We start from the raw sequence: 23,763 nt of genomic DNA on the forward strand, positions 1-23,763 counted from the left end.
CAGTTCCGTGTCCCATCCCCTCCACTGCTGGAAGCTTCCCTATTCTTTATCCCTCTGGGAGCATGGGCCAAAAATTCTTTATGGGGTGCAGAAGGTGGGAGTCTGGCTTCTGGAACTGTTTCTCCCCCAGACATGGACGTTGGCAGGTGGATCCACACCTTCAGCCCGTTTCTGTCTTTCCCTAGTAGGGCGGGGTTCTGGGGAGGGGAGACTTCAGTTGCTTTTTCCACGGAGACAATGAGATGGAGTGAGATACCGCAGCACGAGTTTCCCCATCCCCCAGGGTCATGGCACCTGTCATATGGGCCTGGGGTTCGAACCTGGGTCACACAAGGAGCTTTAGGAACTGGCTACCAAAAAGGGCAGTAAGCCAAAAATCAGAACAAAAGATAGGAATAAAAACACGATCGACAACAGTGATTTTTGAAGAGTTTTATTAAAGCATCTTCTCACAGAGATGGAAACACATACAAGTTAGAAACATGCAAACCTTCTTCCGCAGTCAAGTTAAAATGTTATGGTAGCTTTTTTAATATATATATTTTTCCCCCTGTTTTCATAAGTGAAAACTTCAGATTCTTGATACTCAACTCACTTGCCCTGGATACTTAATCCATTACTTCCCGGAAGTATCCAGGGCAGCTAATAACCAAAATACAAACTCTTATGTAAAGAAAGTGCAAAGTTAAAAAAGAATATATGTGGAGATTATCCCCTCCCACCCCGTTAAAGGCAGAAACAACGGCACTTTATTCTCGCTGCGCCTAGATTGTCCTCGGAAACTACTCGCATGTAATAGACTTAACACAACAAAATACTTTTAAGAGATATTCAAAAAGCTTGTTAGTGTTTGAAAATAAATGCTTTCAACAGAGTAAAATGTACTTGTATATCAAATGAGTTTGAAGAGCCCTGTAGTGCAGCATTCTGTAAAGGAAACAAGACGAGAAGCTGGTATGGGATTTACTGACAGAGGCAGAATGTCTTCAGGCAGGGATGTACGGAGGCGGGGGCTCCTTCTCAGGCATCTTGACCGCCATTTCGTAGGTTGGCAACACATACTAAGGGCAGAGGAGAAGGAAATCATATCAGAGTCAATTCTCCTTGCAAGTCCTCCCTGAAGTAGCACAGATTTCGGACAGTCCGTGCTAAGCAGTGACATGCAAATCCAGGGAGCAGAGCTGAGGACCTTGCAACTTCCCAGCAGCTGAGGTCTCCCCAGACTGCAAAGTGCTGAGGGAGGGACGAGGGGAAAGAGACTGAAGCAGGCCGTGCTGCTTCCGGACTAACCTCCATGCTGCAAAAAGCACCTTGTCCCCAAGTGAGTGGTGACGCCCCCCTTCTCCCCAAGTGAGTGGTGACGTCTCAGCGCCAACTACCCACACCCAGGATGGGTCTCCAGGCTGAGGGTCCCAGTGAAGGGCCTTGAAGGAAGCCTCTACCTGGGTCTCACCAGCCTGCAGCCAAGGGGGCAGGTGCTGGGGACACGTCCTCTGAGGGTGAGGACACATGCGGCGGTCTGACCTACACGACCTTCCGAAACGTGACGGCGGCGCCACGTAAATGCACTGCTCGTGCCTCCCTGTCTGGTCCCCTGGTAAGATGCCTCTCTGAGATCCCTCCTTTATGAATCACACCTGACAGTGACCCTGATGAGGCGAGCAGTGCAGGGCCTCCTTGCCCGAGAACCCCAGCTTACAAGCAGGAAATGCCAAGTGTCACGATTCCCGCCCAAACCACAGCTTTGGCCCTGAAGGGAGGAAGTGGTCAGCAGCAGCCGCAGCAGCAGCAGCAGCAGCAGCAGCAGCAGCGCACGAGCCCAGCTCTCCTCCTGCAACCCCAGACAGCGGCTAAGCCTCAATACAGCCGAAGGCCACTTACCTGTGGAGGTGCTTCGAAGGCAGGGTACACAGCAATCTCTGGCATGTTTCTGTTGTTGATGTATTTGTAGCAGTTCCAAACACAGTTGATCAGGTAAGCCTAAAGTAACACAAACAGAATTTACATGTGTGAGAAACTCAAGACTACCAAAACACGTTAAGCTTTCACGCCGGAGGCACCCGATGTCCCAGGTTCAATACCTGACACTGCCATGAGGCAGAGCTGAGTCGCACTCCGGTAAATAATGAAAGGAAATAAGTTACCTTAAAGAGGAGAGGGAGGGATGTGTTTCCCCACGTTTTCTCTTGGGAGAAGGAGCTGGCAGCCAGGTGGACCGAGCACAGACCAGGCCCTTCCCCTGCTGCCGGCTCTTGTTCAGATGCTGCCAAGTGGTATTAGTTGTGCAGAGAAAACAGACACTGGCTTTCAGTTCAGGCCTGGTAATCACTTTATCGTTTCGGAACTCTGAACAGATTTTCAATTCAGTCAGGAAGCAATTCCACAATTACTCCCAAGGACACTGGCATCCCCAACTGTTCCTCAGAAGCAAGGGGGGCGGGGAGATAAAGTTCCCCGGAAGGGATTTCTCCCACGGGCTCAGAACAGACACCATCCCTGAGAACCACAAGCACGCAAGGCAACAAGCCTGGGCGGAGCCCCTACCCGAAGCCCCCAACCTCTAGCTGAGACCCACCTTGAAGATGATGAACAAGGTGAAGAAAACAAGGACCAGGAACAGGAGGCAGCTGGAGTCCAATGCCAGGAGGTCGTCTTTGTAGGGAAAATCGGGCTATGGGGAGGGGCGATATGCGATATGGAGCGTCAGAACAGAGGGTGCTGGGAGGGCCTATGGGCCTGGGTGGGCAGGTGATGCCCCTTGTGCCTCTTGTTCAAGTTTGCCATAAACCCCAAAGGACTCTGGGAGAATCAAACTAAAGTTTAGTAACTAAACACGCTTGTCACTTGCACTTTGTGGCCACCTAGCGAGCATGTTACAAGTACGAATGAAAGACAAAGGCAGAATGGATATTCTCGTAAAATCTGAATGAGAAAGAACGAAAGCAGGGCGGCTCCCAAGTCGCACAGCTATGACGCTCACTACCGACCACAGCACACCGCTGTTGACAAGCCCAGAAAACCTCTAAGAGCAGTTTGAACTCTTCTTCTCCACTTTCATTTGATGTCTTTCTGTTTGTTTTTTTTTTTTTTGGGGGGGGGACAAGGCTCCTGCAGGAGACCCCACATTTGTCCCGGGGTCACTGAGCCCCTTAGCCAAGAGGGGCCACAACTTAGCTAAATACTCAGGCCCATTTAGTCGTATACAGGAAAAGCCATTTTTTCCTGAAAAGCCAATCATCCGTCTTGCTTTCCTGAGGGAGGGAGGGAGGCAGAAAGCAAACAGGCCGCCGGGTGTGTACTAGGTGGGACCAAGAGCCTCCCTGTGGTCTGGGATGAGCAAGCTGGCCAGCTGAGCACACCCTGAACATGCAGGAGGACCCGACTCACGCCCCCAACCCCCACCTGCAGGGGCAGCTTCACAAGCAGTGGAGCAATGCTGCAGACGCCTTTCTCTCCTCTATAAAAAACTGGGGGGGGGGGGGCAGGGGAGAGACCCCCTGGGAGTAGTGGAGCTAGCACCAAGCCGCAGTGATGGCAAAAAAAACCCCAAATTCCCTGCATCTTTTCAGGAACTGGTATAATACAGAGATACAAAGAAGAAGCTTAGGGAGTCGGGTGGTAGCACAGTGGGTTAAGCACACGTGGCACAAAGCGTAAGGACCGCCTTAAGGATCCCAGTTCGAGCCCCCGGCTCCCCACCTGCAGGGGCGTCGCTTCACAGGCGGTGAAGCAGGTCTGCAGGTGTCTGTCTTTCTCTCTCCCTCTGTCTTTCCCACCTCTCTCCATTTCTCTCTGTCCTATCCAACAACGATGACATCAATAACTACAACAATAAAACAAGGCCAACAAAAGGGAATACATAAATATTTAAAAAAAGAAGCAGCAGCTTTGTGAGTGGCAGAGCAGTGCTGTGAAGTTTCTCCCTCCCGTGTCCTTCACCCTCCTCCAGCTATAATAAAATAACAATAATGAAAAAGTAGGCCTAGAGGGGAACCCGGTTTTCTATTCTATTTTCTATGTAAAACCTGGCCGCGTCTGACCAGCATCTGCACTTACTAGCTGATCCAGGTACTCCTTGATTCTTGGCAAGTAAGTGAAAGAGCTGATAGCAACCAGGCAACTGAGAACGAAGTCAAAAAGTTGGTAGCAGAAGAACGGAATCAGCCAGCCCACTTGGTACTGCAAGAGAAAATTAACATCACACACACGGAAAACGCTCAGCACTGCAGGTAAACTCTGAAAATAGAAACCGTCGGGTGATACTTACAGAAATGGCTCCGTACACCATCATGGAGCTGATGATGAACATGAGGACAGAGACGGCAAAAAGGACACAGGCGTTATCTACGGGAAACCGACAAAAATCCCATTGAGTCACAGAACTAAAGGAACGCAGCTCTCAGCGACAAAATAGAGCTTTGGGGCTGGTTTACACAGGTCTGAGCATTTTCAAGAGTGGCTGTAAAACATAATCTAAGGCTACGGATGGCCAGGCAGTCAGCGTGCACCTGGTTGAGCGCATATTATAATTTTTGAGAACCTGGGCTCACACATGCTCACACACGCACACCGTGGAGCAAATGCTGCAGTTAGTTACCTCTCTCCTCCCTCTCCCCTCCCTCAATGTCTCTGTGTCTCTATTCAAAATAAAACAAAGTAAAATAAAATCATCTGAACGGCACCGATAATGTGGAATGATTAGGACAGTCCCAGTCCTACAGCAGGGTCGTGTGTCACCCAGACGTATAAACCTTATCGACAGCTGGTCCTTGACTCAGTAACAGGAGAACGGACTCCAGTGTTTCCTAGTAGAAGGGCTGTGGGAAGGTTAAGGTTTTAAAGAACTTGCCTGCAGCCAGCAAGATGACACTTAAGAAGAATGGCACTGTCAAACTTGAAAGGGAAATTCATAATTCAAGGAGTGAAGTTCCAAGAATCTGTATGCAAAGCTCACTGCACGCGTATTTGATTTCTTAAAAGGTCAAGTTCAAGGCTTCGCACGGAAGCAGCAAATAGCAAAATCAAAGAGGAAACGGGCGGCAGGCGAGAATCAGACCTGATTCCCAGAAGAAAAAACGCTCTCGGCGGTTCATGAAACTGTAATAAAGCAAACAAAACACGAAGTCCAGGCAGGCAGCCGGGGACGTCGGGTTGCTTCCACTGGCTGCCACACTGGGACGGGTCCTCCAGAGGCCCTGCGTGCCTGCACACACCCCGAGTGAGCATGAGGTCAGAGGCAGACGCGAGCAAGTTCCGGACGTGTCGCACAGTCCTGTGCGCAGAAATACACACGGCTGGCAGACGAAACCCTCACTCTTCTCAAAGACCAACCTGATTATCTCCCTGGGTCTGTGGAAAAGACTTAATTTCAACTTCTCAAGAGACACAAATGACCACATGACCAAGAAATAGGTATTTTCATTCTCTCAAGAATAAAGAAAGCTTTGGGAGATTACAATCAGCAAACGCTTAACAAAAAAACCTATCTGCTTCTCTACGGTGGCCACGATACATAGGCGACTTAACAGTGATGACCAAAGAAAAGTAGAAGATCAAGTTCTTCCATTGTCGCTTGATTTCTAGAAGTTAGCCACGTGGGCAATAATGCATATGAATAAAATTGTTTTTTAATTTTATTTATTTAAATAAGAAAGACACACGTACACACACACACACACACATACACACACCAGAGCACTGCTCAGCTCTGGCTTGTGGTGGTGGTGGGAACTGAACCTGTGACCTCAGAGCCTCAGGCATAAAGTCTCTGTGCATAACCATTATGTTCTTTGCAGCCCACATGAATTAAATTCTTTTAAAACATCATCAAATGGTGGCCTGAGGGGTGGTGCAATAGATAGGGCTGGACACACCCTGCTCCCCACCTACAGGGGGATGCTTCATGAACAGTGAAGCAGGTCTGCAGGTGTCTACCTTTCTCTTCCTCTCCCTTCAATTTGTCTGTCCTATCGAATGAAAAGAAAAAAAAGAAAGAAAAAAAAAAAAAAAAAAAGGGTGTCAGAAGCAATCGATTCACAGTGCCAGTCCTGAGTTTGATTCCTGGTGGTACATATTTCAGAGTGATACACCCTCTTGTTCATAAATAAACCTTTTGTGGTTTCCAATTATGAAGTCATGCGTGTAATAATACTCAACCCTAACTGAGTATTACTACGAAAGCCAGTATTATCTAGACACATGGCAATTAAGATTGTCTAACGTTAGGAACGCAGCACACGTGGGAATCGGGTTACTCTCTAACTTCAAATGCAGGTCTTCATCCAAACGGAGATATACCGACAACTGTGACCCTGACCAAGAGTCACCAGATATTCAAATCCTATTCTGACTGTACCGTCTGTCTGTCTGCCGTGAACAAACCTCCCCTCCTCGGCCACCCTGTCAGCTGCCCGGCAAAGGGTCAGCCTTCTGCTTTGTTTTCCCTTCCACTCTCCACAGTACACAAGCATGCATCTCAGAAATTCTCCAGTTCCCTGTCTCTTAACAGAAATTCCCTGTTATATTTGACTGAACATTTTTTAAGTTTTAATTAATTAATTTCTCCTTTTGTTGCCCTTGTTTTGTTTTTTTTAAAAAATATTTATTTATTTACTAATAAGAAAGATAGGAGGAAAGAGAGAAAGAACCAGATAACACTCTGGTACATGTGCTGCTGGGGATTGAACTCAGGACCTCATACTTGAGAATCCAATGCTTTATCCATTACGCCACCTCCCAGACCACATTGCCTTTGTTTTTTATTGTTGTTGTAGTTGTTGACATCGTAGTTGTTAGGACAGAGAGAAATGGAGAGAGGAGGGGAAGACAGAGAGGGGGAGAGAAAGACAGACACCTGCAGACCTGCTTCACCGCCTGTGAAGCGACTCCCCTGCAGGTGCGGAGTCGGGGGCTCGAACCGGGATCCTTAAGGCGGTCCTTACGCTTCGTGCCACGTGCTGCTCTATTGCCCTGACTCCCGTGACTGACATCTTTGAGAACACTCACTGATATGCTTCTCTGTCTCAGAGAATGGAACAACGTAAGTCAAATTTCACCAACCCTCCTCTACGTGTGTGAGTGTGAGTGTGTGTGTGTGTGTGTGTTTGAGAGTGTGTGTGTGTGTGTGTGTGTGTAGCAGGCATTATCTTTAACTGCAAAACCTACCAGCCATCCTCTCAGACGAGTAGTAGTTGCCGATGACTTCATACTGGATGTTGACAGCCGGCATCGAGTTTGGATGAGTCACCTCCACCGTCAGCAAAATTGCCATCAACAGGTTGACGACCTGTAAGAGACGGGACAGCCCATCAGTGACACTCAGGACCCGTGGGGGGGGGGGGCGGCAGGCAGTCCATCGCACTGCCGCCAGACGGCTTCCCACACTCCCAACAGTTTCACTGGAAGCAACAAAGATACAGCACAAGAAGCAACAAAAGCAGCTTGGGCAAATAGAAGATAGTCAGTACCAACTGATCACGTCCAGAGGAACATTTATTATTACACCAATTTCAGAATTTCTGGGCATGTCAAACTGTAGTGACTCCAACTGCCATCGTTCACCAGATACAGACGGCTCCACTAGCTAAGCCAGAAGTCCCTACGCAGCATCTATCTCCTCAGCAGTGCTGGACAACTCTTCCTTGAGCTGGACTCTCGGACTTATATTTTTCTTTTCTTTTCTTTTTTGCCTCCAGGGTTATTGCTGGGGCTCGGTGCCTGCACCATGAATCCACTGCTCCTGGAGGCCATTTTCCCCCCTTTTGTTACTTTTGTAGTTGTAGCCTTGCTGTGGTTATTATTGTTGTTGATGATGTTGTTCATTGTTGGATAGGACAGAGAGAAATGGAGAGAGGAGGGGAAGACAGAGAGGGGGAGAGAAAGATAGACACCTGTAGACCTGCTTCACCGCCTGTGAAGCGACTCCCCTGCAGGTAGCAAGAGAGCCAGGGGCTCGAACCGGGATCCTTAAGGCCGATCCTTGCGCTTCAAGCCACGTGCGCTTAATCCGCTGCGCTACCGTCCGACCCCCGCCTTACATTTTCTGATCATGTCACTTAACCTTCAACTACGAATCTTAGCTTCTGAGACAATCAGCTTCTCCTTGTGAAGAAATATACTCCTCTGAACACCTAGGGGAAGCTGCCTGTGTCTTCACATACTGTCTATTTTAGAATAACCGTTTAGGTACTTAGGCCACTTCCCTAATGAGATACAGATTTAAAGGATTCACCTAGGAGATCCACGCAACGGAGAGGCAGCGAGAGAAGCTACAGCACCCGCTGTGGTGCCCGTGGCCCCTGGTCCAGAACCGGGAGCCCTGGGATCGCAGGTCCGACACTCTACCAGTTGAACCACTTCCTCAGCCAATTGCACTGCCTCCCTCCCCTTCTGGCACACCAGAATCTGCAACTCCCTCGAGAGCCGGGAGTCTTCCCCACACCATCTCCCACCAAGCTACCACCAGCCTGCACCCAAACGTCAGGACGCGTCACTGCATCAGGCTTCTGCCAGTGTCAGGATTTTCTCAGTCTCAATCCTGACATCCAACAGATCTGCGTCTCTCAGTATCCTGCCTTGGACAACATGACCAGCACTGTAATCAGGATCTAAGTCGTGACCGGAAAAGAACCGGACCAGGGCCCCACCAAGAGGCAAGTGACAGTCCGGTAAAGTCTGTTTCCACCTAGAAATCCCCTCCAGCCATCTGTGCAGACCTACCTAGACACCTGGCACTTTCTGTGGCTAGCCCTACCGACACACACTCTTTCGTTGTCAGAAGAGTCTTGATATATCTTCCGTCTGTTTTACAAATATTCCACAAACTGCGAGGTAAACCTAGCAGTATTTTATCTTTAAATGTACACAATGGCAACCCTGTGAAGTGAGTTATCATTACAGCCCCTCTGTGGAGGGGGGGGGGGGCTAAAACCAAAGAAGCAAAACAGTAAGTTCAAAATACTAAGTTCATGGAGAGGACACAGGGTATAAAGCTGACCTTTCTAAGACGCCCGGCTTCTTAGCATGTTTATCTAGTCCTACGTGGCCCTGCTCTGAGGTCTTACAAAAGAAGCCAGTATGCTCAGCCGTGAAGTGTTTCTGAAAGGCAGCTACTTAGTCCTGAACTCTTGGAAGGTCTCACCCAAGACGATCCTATCTACATCGCTAAAGGGGCTTCCTAATTGAAGGCTGATCCCCCGCCCTTCCCCCATCGTCCATTTTCACTGCAGTGGGTTTTGGCCAGCGTACACGGGGCATGAGCTGACACAATTGGGCGGATGAAATAGTGAACATCACAGAAGTCTAGTGCAACATTAAGTACTCGGATGGAAATGAGTCTGCCATCCATTCAGCAAAGTTCACAAAGTAGTCACAGCTAAAAAGCTCCAAACAGTATAGAAAAGTCTGCAACACAATTACCGAGTGAAAGAAGCAAGAGGACCAAGTGTACTTAGGAGCTCAATTTTCCCCACTTAGGTATTTTTATCAAATGGAGGATTTAGTTAGAAACAAACAAAAACAACGATTATCTCAGGGTCGAGAGCTAGATCACTGATAGAATGCCCACTTGGCCATGCGATAGGGTCCCGGTTAGAAACCTCAGCCCCTCCACCACATGGAAGCACCGAGTAGGAGTAGTATGAGGACAGCGATAAAATAAAATAAGGAAACAGGGGCTGCTTCTCCTCTTTGTGTGGGTCAGGCTCGTTCTCTGCTATCTCCTAGTATTCCTGACACTTGACGTTTCAAGGCACTGACTCATACCACCGAATGGTAGGCAAAATGTGTCATGGATCAAATAAAAAAACGATCAAGAACATTGAAAACTGAGTTTGAGCTTTGAATGACGTAAATTTGGAGTTACGTGACAAGTTCTTGATCGTTTTTTTATTTGATCCATGATACATTTTGCAACTACTAATATATATATGGGGGGGGGGGGGAGAGAGAAGGATGGAGAAAAAAAACCAGAAGTAAACTGTCTCTAGGACTTTTTGAGATCCCTGGTGGTTATTGTTGGGGCTGGCACAGAACTTGGGTGCTGTGGACCTGTACTCTGTGATCTCACATTTTTGTAATCCTCTATTAATCACAAATAAAAATGGCTTGTTAACAAAATAAGGTCTAATTCTGTTACCATTACTATTCTTCTATTCCTTTATGTGTGTGTGTGGAGGGGGGGAGTCAGGTTATAGAGGGACACAAGGTTGTAGGATTACAGGGGAAGGTTCCACAGCACATCCACCCTCCAAGCTCTGTCTCCCTACCTTTCTATCTTCCAAGGGTAATGACTGCAGTTTTCACAGGTCTTACAAACAGCTGAGTTTCTTATCTTCAGCCAGAAGTGTCTAGCACCACACCCACCAACCACCAAGGTCACTACTGGTCGGCACCCTGCCCTCCCTCCCGAGAGTCCTGGGCTCTGCTGCAAGGTCCCAGCCTAGGCTTCGCCCCCTGCAGTGTGCCTCTGGCTCTCAAGTCCCCCCCCCCCCTGCAGTGTGCCTCTGGCTCTCAAGTCCCCCCCCCTGCAGTGTGCCTCTGGCTCTCAAGTCCCCCCCCCCTGCAGTGTGCCTCTGGCTCTCAAGCCCCCCCCCTGCCCCCCCTGCAGTGTGCCTCTGGCTCTCAAGTCCCCCCCCTGCAGTGTGCCTCTGGCTCTCAAGTCCCCCCCCCTGCAGTGTGCCTCTGGCTCTCAAGTCCCCCCCCCCCTTGCAGTGTGCCTCTGGCTCTCAAGCCCCCCCCCCTGCAGTGTGCCTCTGGCTCTCAAGTCCCCCCCCCTGCAGTGTGCTTCTGGCTCTCAAGTCCCCCCCCCCCTTGCAGTGTGCCTCTGGCTCTCAAGTCCCCCCTCCCGCAGTGTGCCTCTGGCTCTCAAGTCCCCCCCCTGCAGTGTGCCTCTGGCTCTCAAGTCCCCCCCCTGCAGTGTGCCTCTGGCTCTCAAGTCCCCCCCCTGCAGTGTGCCTCTGGCTCTCAAGTCCCCCCCCCCCCCAGTGAGGTGGTCTAGTATTTGTCCTCCTCATTCTGGCTTACCTCAAGGCCCATCAATGATGCAGCAAGAGTCAATATCATCATTTCTTTTTTTTTTTTTTTAATTTTACTTATTTATTGAGAAAGATAGGAGAGAAAGAACCAGATATCACTCTGGTACATGTGCTGCCAGGGACTGAACTTAGGGCCTCATGCTTAAGAGCCCAATGCTTTATCCACTGTGCCACCTCCCAGACCACAATCTCATCATTTCTTACAGCCGAGTAGTACTGTGTGTGTGTGTGTGTGTGTGTGTGTGTGTGTGCGCGCGCACGCTACAGCTGCCCTAACCACTCACCTGTTGCTGGATGTTCTGGTCGTTTCCAGATCGGGGCTGTTACAGACAGTACTGCTCTGAACACAGATATGCGTATCAATTTACAGCCGTGTATCAACTTACAACCATAAAATTATCTTCGTAGTCTGGCGATGTGAAATCTCTCTGAAAACGAGCGCTCAGCATTCAGCCGCAGAGTGATTCCTCTTTGCTTTCTTACCTCACCCACCTCAGAGGAGTCTTGGGGGGGGGGGTGTTGGTCATTTTGTTTTTAAATCAACCTTAGCCTCCCCCACAACAAATCATGTCAATACTCAGCATCTGCATAGACAGGAATTAAAACCACACATTTTACTCAAGCCTTCTTGATACAGGGCTCAAAGGGGGAGAAAGGGTGCCAGGCAATCAGAGAACTTAGTGGGTAAAGATCAAGTTGTTTTTCTATAAAATTTACTTAAATATATATATTATACACATTTCTTCTGATGTTGACCATTTAACCAATGTCTAGTGAACATTTCAAAATGCTCAAATCAACAAGCTAACTACATACTTTATAGAGTAAGATGTATTCTTCTTTCTCCCTCAAAGAAAATATCTTTTTGCGGGGAGAAAAATAAGAAACAGATCCACTACTCTGTAATCATTCCCCACCAGAGGCTAGTGGAACCGTTTCCAGCTACATAAAAAAGATGAAACCAGATCTCTCTGGCTGAGAAACAAGAAAAGTTGCACCAAACACTTGTGCCAACTATTAAAAAAAATTAACTGGAGCAGGCTAGATGTGGCTGGCGGAAACAGCTAAGTGGAGATTTTTATGCTGCTTTCATTTCAGATTTTCCTTAGCTGTAAAGTTTTGCAAAAGAAGTAAATGGGGGAAGGAGAGGGGAGACATTTTGAGAAGGAACACAAGCGAACACACACACACACAGTGCCTGACAAAGAAAGTGGGAAATGAAACAAGACTAAGCATTCTCACGTATGGAGACAGACAGTGACACAGAAGACACCTGCAGCTTGAACCCAGGTCACAAAATCTTCCCAAGATCTCAAGTTATTACAAGTGCCCCTCCCTGTGTTCTCAACGGTGAGGGAGACGCCCAGCTGCAACGAACTGTTAAGCACACTTTCAATGATTCAACAAGCATTTGAACTTCAACAATGTAAACAAAATTGTGTTTTTTGTTTTTTTTAAATCATCTGGTTTCAGTATCTTTAATAAATGCGTACCTGGATTCTAGGCTGGAGCTCTCTGTGAAATGACAATCTCCCGCCAGGTTTTCCGTTTGGCTTCCTTTGCCAGGGCACAGCTCAGCTGCCAAGGACTGAACCTGGGACTTCAGAGCTGCAGGCTTCATTGAAAGCCCTTGTGCATAAGCAGTCAATTACTCCCTCAACTCGATTTCACCAGACATGCTTCTCTCAAATCTACAACACCCAAGCCCACACTGCCGGCTGCCTGTCCCAAAACTGTATAGAAACTGGCTCTGGCTGATGAACGATTTAATTCCACACAAGGAATACTTTGCTATGCAGTGTCACAGTTACCGGGACTTAACTAGACCCTCACAAGCTGTTGCCAGAAGTCCACCAGATACAAAGTCACCGACGGAGGACAGAACATCCTGGTCTGGAACAGGGTGGCTCACTTCCACACTACTTCTACTTCTCGGTAAAGAAGCTTCTGGGGGCTAGGTGGTGGCGCACCTGGTTGAACGCACATATTACAAAGCACAAGGGCCGGGGTTCGAGCCCTTGGTCTCCACTTGCAGGGGGAAAGCTTTGCGGGTGGTGAAGCGGTTTTGCAGCTGTCTCTCTGTCTCTCTCCCTTCTCAACCTCCCCCCTTCCCTGGCTGTCTCCAATAAATAAATGAAGATAAAAGAAGCTTCTGACAACAGATGCGCTGCATGGTCAAGACGTTCTCTTTCTCTAAATGCTACGTGGTCTCCCCACAAGTCAGGCTGTCTCTTTCCAGCACTATACAGAAGCTATCCTTTTGAAAGTCACTTGCAATACAAGCCCTTTTTCACTCGAACCCTGATTAGAATCTACCATCACGGGGCTCCCATCTCCCCTTCTTCCTTGTCACCGCACCACAAGTTTCACTTTTCTCTCTGTTCTCCAGAGATCTTTTCAAGGCCACAGATGCCACATTCAAGACGAGAAATACCTGGAAGCTTCAACGTGGCAGGTGTCAGGAACACCCAAGGCCGACGGCGTGGAGCCGACGTGATGGAGGCCCCTGTCCGCAAGTGCACCCATACGGCCCCTCTCCAATGCCCCTCTTAATTCAAGACATTTAAGCAGCTTGCAGTGAGCCAGGAAAGCCCAGAGTCAAGACCATTCCAGCATTTTTTCTTTCTAAATTGTGAAACCAAAAATGGGAAAGAAGAGAGGTGTGAACAGCTTCACAGAGTGCTTCCAGTGAAAATGGATTTCAACGTCTCACTCGCTACTCTGGGGAGAAATGCCCGTCTTTACTAGCATCTCTCTTTGCTGTCTGACACACAGTTCCTGCTATCCATTTCTTTCTTCCTTTTTTTTTTTTTTTTTTTTTTTATGAGTTGGCTTCACAGCCTTTGAAACAACAAATCTACCCTGGAAAGAAATCAGCCAATTATATTCTGATGGCTGAAACTGGGGTGGAATTACTTTCTTTCTGAGGAGGAGTTAGAAATCTTTTGTTCTGTGCATGGTGGGAAGGCTGGGGGGGGGGGGGAGACGGGAAGATTAAATTTGCAGGCACAAATTCCTGGCTGATGGACCCTCAACTGAAGTAGAAGGAAAATAACCTTCTAGAGAACAGGGGAGGAAGGGGGTAAAGAGAGGCTTGAGGTTCCCCAAGTCTTTGAATTATTCATTGAGGGAAAGTGGATGGCAGAATTAAGGGCAAACAAAAGAAACCCAAGACGCGGGGCCTTAGTTAGGGGAGTGGGGTGGGGAGGAAGTTAGAAATACAAGGCCGCTTATGACAGTAACTGATTCCGTATGGCAAATCAGCTAAAAGATAATGAGCTGTAACTGCCGTCTCAGACAATGCCGAGCCTCATAAGCATATACTTCCTGAAATACAGACGGTTTTGAGGTTGCTGCTCATGTAAGAATTAATTAATTCATTAAGAGCCCCGGGTGGGCGGTTAGGGATCCTGGAGGCGCCGGTCCCCGGGGGCGCGTGGGGGTTGCTCAGAGGGTGATGGCTTCAGGGTGCGGAAGCCGGGCCGCACAGGCCCCGCAGCAGGAACACGAAGGTGCCACCGAGCGCCACCCCTCCCCCAGGTCTGCACAAAGCGGCGGAGGCAAATGGCCGGGACGCCAAACGGGAGGCTGCGGAGGCCTCTGCGGAGACCCTGCGTCGACAGAGCCACGTATTAAGAAACGCCAGGCTAGCTCTGGAAAGGGTGGTAGGGAATAAAAAAGGATGGGCAAAAAAAAAAAAAAAAAAATATATATATATATATATATATATATATATATATATATATATATATATATATATAAATAATGATGGATGGGCAGAGATATAGTATAATAAAATAATATAAAACAATCAATAGACAAAGATAACCTCAACCCGTATCTGTGACCACGGGAGAAGCACCGCAGTCCCCAATGGAGCGGGGGGGAGCTGACGGAACTAGGCCCCGGCCGGCGGTCATCTTCTCATTCTGCAAGTCGGTAGGAAATCACGCATGCGAAACGTGGACGGCCGCAAAGCGTTTGCAGGAGCGGAGGGGCGGCCCGCTGCCCGCACAGTGCGGCCGCTCCACAAAGCCGGGCCCGCCCGCCCCCGCGGCTGCAGCGCAAACACTGCGGCGGAGCTGCCCCTCCAGGTCCGGACCCGCCGGCCTAAGATCCATTCCCACTGCACTCCGTGAGAACAGCAATAAATCAGCAAACGGTCAATCAATCAATCCGCAAGCGAGCAGTCCCAGGAAGCACTGGAGGGGGCCTGGGACTGGCCTGGGGGGGGGGGGGGGCTCACCTATCAGGTCTCCAAAGTACGACCCTCCGAGAGCTCTCTCCACCCCCAACCCACTTAAAGGCCAGCACCCCCATCCCCCCATTCCCCCTGCACTCCATCCCCCTGCACCCCATCCCCCTGCACCCCCTTCCCCCAGCATCCCCATTCCCCCTGCACCCCCATTCCCCCTGCACCCCCATCCCCCTGCACCCCTATCCCCCCAGCACCCCATTCCCCCCAGCACCCTCATCCCCGCCAGCACCCTCATCCCCCCTGCACCCCCATCTCCCCCCACGCCCCCTCCCCACTCTGTCGCTGTTCCCGACCCCATTTTTTCCCTCCCCACCCCCCCACTCGGGCGGCACCCCTAGAGAGAGGCCCCCGACTCCTCCGCGCCCCCTCCCGGGAAGCACCCCCCCTCCGGGCCCGCGCATGCGCAGCGGCGCCGCCCCGCGCACTCACCATGTACCAGGTCCCCAGGATGATGGTCCCGGTGCGGACATGGCAGCAGCCGCAGCACCGGGTGCTGTAGAACCGGTCGCTGCGGCTCCGCTTGAAATTCATGGACACCATCGGGAGTCTCGAAGGCCACGTCGTGCGTCCGGCCGCTGACAAAAGCTTTCCGCCCAGCGAGGGGACACGCAGAGCTCTGTCGCCGTCTCCAAAGCCAACGACGCGTCTCCCAGCCCACCCCCGGCCCCGGCCCCTGCCACTGCCAGCTCCTTCGCCGCTGCGCACTGAGCGCCGGGCGCTGCTCTCGCGCGACCTAAATGGGCTCGTCCGTGACGTCCCCCTCACATCAGCCAATGGGAGGGCAGAAGGACGCGCGGGCTCGACGCCTGGTTGGGACAAAGAGGAGACTGACAAGGTCCCACAGCCAATCAGAAGGGCATGTGGGCGTGTCTCCCCGCCCCTTGAGTGAGGGTGAGGGCGAGGGCGAGAGCGAGAGCGAGGGCGGCGGGCAGGCCGTGGCTGGGCGGGTTGGGTGTTGCTGCGTAGCCTGCGCTCTCCAAGGCGAGGGTGGCCGGAAATAGGGGGCATTTAGTAGCGAGAGGGCGAGCCAAGGCGGGGCAGGTGGCACCAAGCAAGTGCGAATGGCTTTTTTGAGAGGGTATGTTGCCACGTCCCTCGCCAAAGACATCATGGGAGCTGGGACGGACGCTCACGTGACCTCTGCGTCTCGCTGGACTATTGGGGGCGGGGCCCGGTGAGGGGCGTGGTCTGTGGGGGCGTGGTCGGTGAGGGGCGTGTCCTCTCGGTGCGGTGGCTGGAACCCGGGACCAGCTATGGGGGCTGGAGAAGCCTCCTTCCTGCATGCCATCTCCCCCCTGCCTGGGGGTCATTTATAGAAAAATTAAATCAGTAGATAAAGCGAAAGTGCTGCCTAGCTGCTGGGTGTTTGCAGATCATCAGAGACATTTTAATGGGGAAAGGCTTTTTAAAAATATATATTTTTATTTGTTACTAATAGTTTGTTCCAAGATTGGAAGACTACAGGGTCTGGTGTCACACCACACTCACCACCAAAATTCTGTATTCCCATCCTCCCACCTCCCAAAGAGAACCACCATAGTTCGTTCTCACAAGTCTTAACTGTTTGTTTACTTCTATTCTGTTTGTTTGGCAAGTTCAGGTAAATCAGGTCTCTAGATTTATGATGAAACTTAGTGAAATGAGCCAGGTGTTGACTGGGTGTCTTAAGTGAAAGACCCCTCTGTACACACACACACACACACACTCACCCTGTCACATCATCTGGGGTGTTCTTCAAAGGGGACTCGTCTTTCTTTGCAGAGTTTTCTGAAATTCTTGATAACTCTAGTAGCAACACAAAATACTCCAACTCTCAAACTGATTCATATTCTCCTTTAGGAAAAGTTACTTCTCGTCTGTTTGTAATGGTCATTTCTCATTCTTGATTTAACCCTGTAAGTGGGTGCTTTACTGGTCCCTTCATTATCAGTAAATAATACTTTTGACACATACTCATTTTTGCCTGAGACGACTTCTCTTCACACACACACACACACACACACACACACACACACAGTGTATAGCTTTGTAAGTACATTTCTTTTTTTAAGGAGTAGGCAGACCTTCCACTCAACCTCTAAGTATATTCTTAGCTGAAGCCCACAGAGGATCCAGAGTAAAGGTTATGCATTGGCACAACTCCTGTGAGCATTCCCTGAAACTATATATGGCAGGTCCTTGAATAGTGTACGGATTCTCTTTGGTCTTACGTTGATGATAAAAATTAAAAAAAAAGAAAGAAAATGATGCCACTTGACACTGATGCGTTGTTTTGTTGCAAGATTTGCCAAGAACCCATTGACAGCAAGAAGTGAGGGCTGCTCCTGTTGATCTTTTATTGATCTGCCCTACCGTCTTGTGAACTCAGAGGAGCAGAGATACTGTTAACGTCAGCAGGACTTGTCCATGGACAATTCCTCTAATGTGGATAATACTTCCCAATTTTAACTACACTGAAGGGTGAAGGGAGGTGGTTGCAAGTTAATTCATTATTACCCATATGATTTCACTCATTCTGAATGACCTGTGCGATAACTGTGGAGATCCGTTAGCTGATAGGATAGCCACATACTAGTAGCTACAATATTCTCTCTCTCTCTCTCTCTCTCTCTCTCTCTCTCTCTCCTGCCTTCACCCATCTTCAGGCAACAATTACATAGCTCTTCCTGGCTTCTATGCATGGATCCCATCACTTCATTTTGAATCATTCCATTCTGGAAACAGTTCTATAAGGCAGGTATTTTTATAGGACTTAATTCCACAGGGAAGGTTACTTCCATGTTCCAGATGGCAAGGCCTTAGGGCTCTGGGCTGATGTACAACTTGGCAGCACCTTGTAATTACCTGAGACTCTTTAAGAATCACTGCTGCCTGGCTACTGCTCACAGACGTTCTGAAGGAATGTCACAATGAATTAATTGTTAGGGTGTGACGCCGGGACACTGGAAGCTTAACCATGTCTCCAGGTGATTCTGATGTGTGGCCCTATGCCATTTTCTCCTGACAGAAAGGTGGCCCAGGTGACAGCTCATCTGGTAGAGCATGTATGTATCTTTTACATGAGCACCACACTGTATGGGGGAGTCCCGTGGACGGTGAGGTGAAGCTGTGGTAATTCTCCTTTCTCTGTGTCTCCCTTTCTGTCTAAAATAAACCATGAGAAAGATCCAGTCAAAGGCAAGCTGCTCAGCATTGGTGTAGAAACATATGCTGGAGCCCCCCCCCCCCCACACACACACACATTGATATAATGTAACTCACCGGATAAAGTATGCACTTGGCCCAGTGTGAAGTCCTGGGTTTAAGTCCTGGTATAGATAGGTGCACTGTGGAAGATACTAAGGGAACTCCACGAATGGCAGAGCAGTGCTGTGTTATCTCTCCTTCACTCTCTTCCTAAAATAACAAAAATACTGACCTGGAAGGTTGATCATTATTGGCATCACACGTGCACAAGGCCAGAAGCTAATTCCCCTTGCTGTAAAAAGAAAGTAATGATAATAACAATAGTAACAGTAAATAATGTGGCATACGAGAGGGGCTGGGCAGTGGTGTACCCAGTTGAGCAAACACGTTACAGATGTTCAGGGACCAGGGGTTCAAGCCCAAGGTCGTCATCTGCAGGGGGCATGCTTTGAGAGTGGTGAAGCAGGGCTGCAGCTGTCCATCTCTCTTCCTCTCTAGCTCCCTTTTTTGATTTCTCTCTGTCTCTGCACAATAAATAGATAAACACTGAGTTGCAGATGTTACAATGATGCCAACCTGACTTCCCTGGGCAGATGACCCCACCGATGTGTCCTGGAGCCCCACCTCCCCAGAGCCCTGCTCCACTAGGAAAAGAGAGAGAGAGGCTGGGAGTATGGATGCACCTGTCAATATCCATGTCCAGTGGAGAAGCAATTGTCAGGCCTTTAGCCAGCCCCACCCCACTAGAGAAAGAGAGAGACAGGATGGAAATATGGATCGACCTGCAAGCACCCATGTTCAGTGAGGAAGCAATTACAGAAGCCAGACCTTCCACCTTCTGCTCCCCATAAAGAATTTTGGTTCATACTGCCAGAGGGATAAAGAATAAGGAAGCTTCCAATGGAGGGGATGGGACACGGAACACTGGTGGTGGAAATTATTTTATTATTTTTTTATAATTTATTTCTTTATTGGGGAATTAATGTTTTACATTCAACAGTAAATACAATAGTTTGTACATGCATAATATTCCCCAGATTCCCATTTAACAATACAACCCCCACTATGTCATTCATCATCTTTCATGGACCTGTATTCTCCCCACCCACCCACCCACCCACCCCAGAGTCTTTTACTTTGGTGTAATACTCCAATTCCATTTCAGGTTCGACTTGTGTTTTCTTTTCTAATCTTGTTTTTCAACTTCGGCCTGAGAGTGAGATCATCCCATATTCATCCTTCAGTTTCTGACTTATTTCACTCAACATGATTTTTTCAAGGTCCATTCAAGATCGGCTGAAACGGGTGAAGTCACCATTTTTTACAGCTGAGTAGTATTCCATTCTGTATATAGACCACAACTTGCTCAGCTACTCATCTGTTATTGGACACCTGGGTTGCTTCCAGGTTTTGGCTATTACAAATTGTGCTGCCAAGAACATATGTGTACACAGATCTTTTTGGATGGGTGTGTTGAGTTCCTTAGGATATATTCCCAGGAGGGGAATTGCAGGGTCATAGGGTAGGTTCATTTCTAGCCTTCTGAGAGTTCTCCAGACTGTTCTCCACAGAGGTTGGACCAATTTACATTCCCACCAGCAGTGCAGGAGGGTTCCTTTGACCCCACACCCTCTCCAGCATTTGCTGCTGTTACCTTTTCTGATGTATGACATTCTCACAGGAGTGAAGTGATATCTCATTGTTGTCTTGATTTGCATTTCTCTGACAATGAGAGACTTGGAGCATTTTTTCATGTGTTTCTCGGCCTTTTGGATCTCTTCTGTGGTGAATATTTTGTCCAAGTCCTCCCCGCATTTTTGGATGGGGTTATTTGTTGTCTTGTTGTTGAGTCTGGCAAGCTCTTTATATATGTTGGTTATTAAAGTCTTATCTGATATATGGCATGTAAAGATCTTCTCCCATTCTCTGAGGGGTCTCTTGGTTTGGGTAGTGGTTTCTTTTGCTGTGAAGAAGCTTTTTAATTTGATGTAGTCCCATAGGTTTATACTTGCCTTAGTCTTCCTTGTAATTGGATTCGTTTCATTGAAAATGTCTTTAAAATTTATGCGGAAAAAAGTTCTGCCAATATTTTACTCTTAATATCTGATAGTTTCTGGTCTAACATCCAAGTCCTTGATCCACTTGGAATTTACTTTTGTATTTGGTGAAATACAGTGATTCAGTTTCATTCTTCTGCATGTTTCAACCCATTGTTTCCAACACCATTTGTTGAAGAGACTCTGCTTTCCCCATGTAATAGTCTGGGCCCCTTTGTCAAAGATTAGATGTCCATACGTGTGGGGCCTCATTTCTGGGCTCTCAATTCTGTTCCACTGGTCAGTGTGTCTGTTCATGTTCCAGTACCAAGCAGTTTTGATGACAATGGCCCTATAATACAGTTTGAGATCTGGGAGTGTGATGCCTCTGGTTCTGTTCTTTTTTCTCAAGATTGTTTTGGCAATTCTAGGTCTTTTCTGGTTCCAGATAAACATTTGTAGCATTTGTTCTATTCTCCTAAAAAATGTGCTTGGGATCTTGATGGGGATAGCATTAAATTTGTAGATGGCTCTGGGTAATATATTCATTTTGATGATGTTAATTCTTCCAACCCATGAACATGAAATATCTTTCCACTTCTTTGTGTCTTTTTCAATTTCTTTGAGTAGTGACTCATAATTTTCAATATACAAGTCTTTCACTTCTTTGGCTAGGTTTACTCCTAGATATTTTATTGTTTTTGTTGCTATAGAAAAAGGAACTGATTTCTGGATTTCAATTTCTTCTAACTTAGTGTTTGCATAGAGAAATGCCACTGACTTTTGAATGTTAATTTTATATCCTGACACATTACTGTATTGCCTGATGATTTCCAAAAGCTTCTTGCTGGATTCCTTAGGTTTTTCCATGTATACTATCATGTCATCTGCAAATAAGGAGAGTTTGACTTCTTCTCTTCCAATCTGTATCCCTTTAATTCCTTGCTCCTGCCTGATTGCTATGGCAAGAACTTCCAACACTATGTTGAATAGTAATGGTGATAGTGGGCAGCCCTGTCTAGTACCTGATCTGAGGGGAAATGCTTCCAGTTTTTCACCGTTGAGTATGATGTTGGCTGTAGGTTTGCTATATATAGACTCCACTATCTTCAGGAATTTTCCATCTATTCCCATTTTTTGTAGTGTTTTGATCATAAAGGGATGTTGTATTTTGTCAAAGGCTTTCTCTGCATCTATTGATATGACCATGTGGCTTTTGGTCTTGCTTTTGTTGATGTGGTGGATCACATTGATTGATTTACGTATATTAAACCAACCTTGCATGCCTGGGATAAACCCCACTTGGTCATGATGAACAATCTTTTTTGATATACTGCTGTATCCGGATGGCTAGAATTTTGTTCAATATTTTCGCATCTATGTTCATCAGAGATATTGGTCTGTAGTTTTCTTTTTTGGTTGTGTCCCTGTCTGCTTTTGGTATCAGGGTCATGGTGGCTTCATAGAAGCTGGCAGGGAGTATTCCAGTGTCTTCAATCTTCTGGAAGACTTTTAAAAGTAGAGGTATTAGTTCTTCTTTGAAAGTTTTGTAGAATTCATTTGTAAAGCCATCTGGTCCAGGACTTTTATTTTTGGGAAGATTTTTGATAACTGTTTCAATTTCATTAGCTGTGATGGGCCTGTTCATGTTATCCACTTCCTCTTTACTTAGTTTTGGAAGTTGGTAGGTATCTAGGAAATCATTCATTTCTTCCAGGTTCTCTAGCTTGGTGGCATATAGTTGTTCATAGATGGTGGTGAAAATTATATGGAACTGTACCCTCTTATCCCACAATCTTGTCAATCACTATTAAGTCACTAATAAAAAAAGTAATATATATATATATATGCATACAAAATATAAATACAACACATAAGAAAATGAGCTAGAATATAAAGATGGGATGGGAAAATTTTTGGTTAATCTACAAGCCAAAAGTCACTACTGTTCTCAACATGGTTAAATAATTAAGCTTCAATTCCACTTTTAAGGCCTCTGCTCCCTGAGCTGACACTGCCCCAGGGAAAGAAGCAGGGAAGGATGACTAAGGTAAGTCACTAGAGAACAGACAGAGCTTTTGGTTAGAAGGGCACGGGTATGATTATATGGAGTATTACCAGATGTTTTTACATGATATGCAGAGCTTATTCAGAGGAAATAACTTGAAGGCACTAATAGAAAACTGTCCTTCTTCTGTGGCTGGGAGAGTATTTCTAGGGGAAAACTATTGTGGATGGTCCACAACAAAAGAAACTAGGGTGAGCCTGAACTCTTCAACTGATAAAGATAAAGCTATTTTTTCTCTCTTAAATAACAAGACCATAGAATAAGAGGGGTACAATTCCACACAATTCCCACCGCCAAAGTTGCCTATCCCATCCCCTCACTTGAAAGCTTTCCTATTCTTTATTCCTCTGGGAGCACAGACCCAAGATCATTATGGGGATGCAGAAGGTGGAAGGTCTGGCTCCTGTAATTGCTTCCTCACTGAACATGGGCGCTAGCAGGTCGATCCATATTTCCATCCTGTCTCTCTCTCTAGTGGGGCAGGGCTCTGGGGAGCCTAGTGGGGTCCACATTGGTGAGGTCGTCAGCCCAGGGAAGTCAGGTGGGTGTCATGGTATCATCTGCAACTTGATGGCTGAAAAAGCATTCATTAAGATATAAAGCAGAAGGAGTCAGGCAAAGTGCAAGGACTGGCATAAGGATCCTGGTTCGAGCCCCCGACTCCCCACCTGCAGGGGAGTCACTTCACAGGTTGTGAAGCAGGTCTGCAGGTGTCTATCTTTCTCTCCCCTTTTCTGTCTTCCCCTCCTCTCTCCATTTCTCTGTCCTACCCAACAACATCAATAACAATAAAAATAATAACTACTACAATAAAACAAGGACAACAAAAATAAATAAATAATATTTTTAAAAAGATATAAAGCAGAACAAATTGTTTAATAGTCAGGAATGTAAAGGCAAGAATAGAGCAGGTGAGATTTCCCAGTATCCCATGTCCAGTCTCTCTTGTGTCAGTGGGCCCAGCTGTGTGAAGACTTAAGATGAGCTGAATGTGGAATGTGGAATGACATGTACCACAAGTGAACCAGGGCTTTTAAGAAGGGTAAGGCAGTAGTGGAGGGATATCTTCTCCTTCTCCTCCTCCTCCTCCTCCTCCTCCTCCTCCTCCTCCTCCTCCTCCTCCTCCTCCTTTCAATTGTCTTATTATCTTTATTTATTTATTGGATAGAGATTGCCAGAAAT

General features: G+C 47.6%; 1 protein-coding gene across 1 annotated transcript; it reads right to left on the reverse strand.

The window, feature by feature from the left end:
- Nucleotides 1-419: 419 nt before the first annotated feature.
- LAPTM4A (lysosomal protein transmembrane 4 alpha) lies at nt 420-15,977 on the reverse strand. Its single transcript, XM_016191312.2, has 7 exons — nt 15,721-15,977; nt 7,165-7,285; nt 4,268-4,344; nt 4,057-4,179; nt 2,576-2,671; nt 1,882-1,980; nt 420-1,061 (listed from the first exon to the last, which is right to left on the reverse strand). Exons 1-7 carry the CDS (start codon nt 15,829-15,831, stop codon nt 987-989), a joined length of 702 nt encoding a protein of 233 aa, XP_016046798.1. The 5' UTR covers nt 15,832-15,977; the 3' UTR covers nt 420-986.
- Between the last annotated feature and the right edge of the window lie 7,786 nt (nt 15,978-23,763).

This window comes from Erinaceus europaeus, chromosome 3 (assembly GCF_950295315.1).
Source record: "Erinaceus europaeus chromosome 3, mEriEur2.1, whole genome shotgun sequence".
NCBI lineage: Eukaryota > Metazoa > Chordata > Mammalia > Eulipotyphla > Erinaceidae > Erinaceus > Erinaceus europaeus.

Coding starts and splice junctions, on each gene's coding strand:
- LAPTM4A (XM_016191312.2), bottom strand. CDS start 15,831: ATGGTGTCCATGAATTTCAAGCGGAGCCGCAGCGACCGGTTCTACAGC. Junction 4,180..4,267: donor TGGTGTACGGAGCCATTTCT/GTAAGTATCACC, acceptor TTTCTCTTGCAG/TACCAAGTGGGCTGGCTGAT. Junction 1,062..1,881: donor CCTTCGAAGCACCTCCACAG/GTAAGTGGCCTT, acceptor CTCTGCCCTTAG/TATGTGTTGCCAACCTACGA.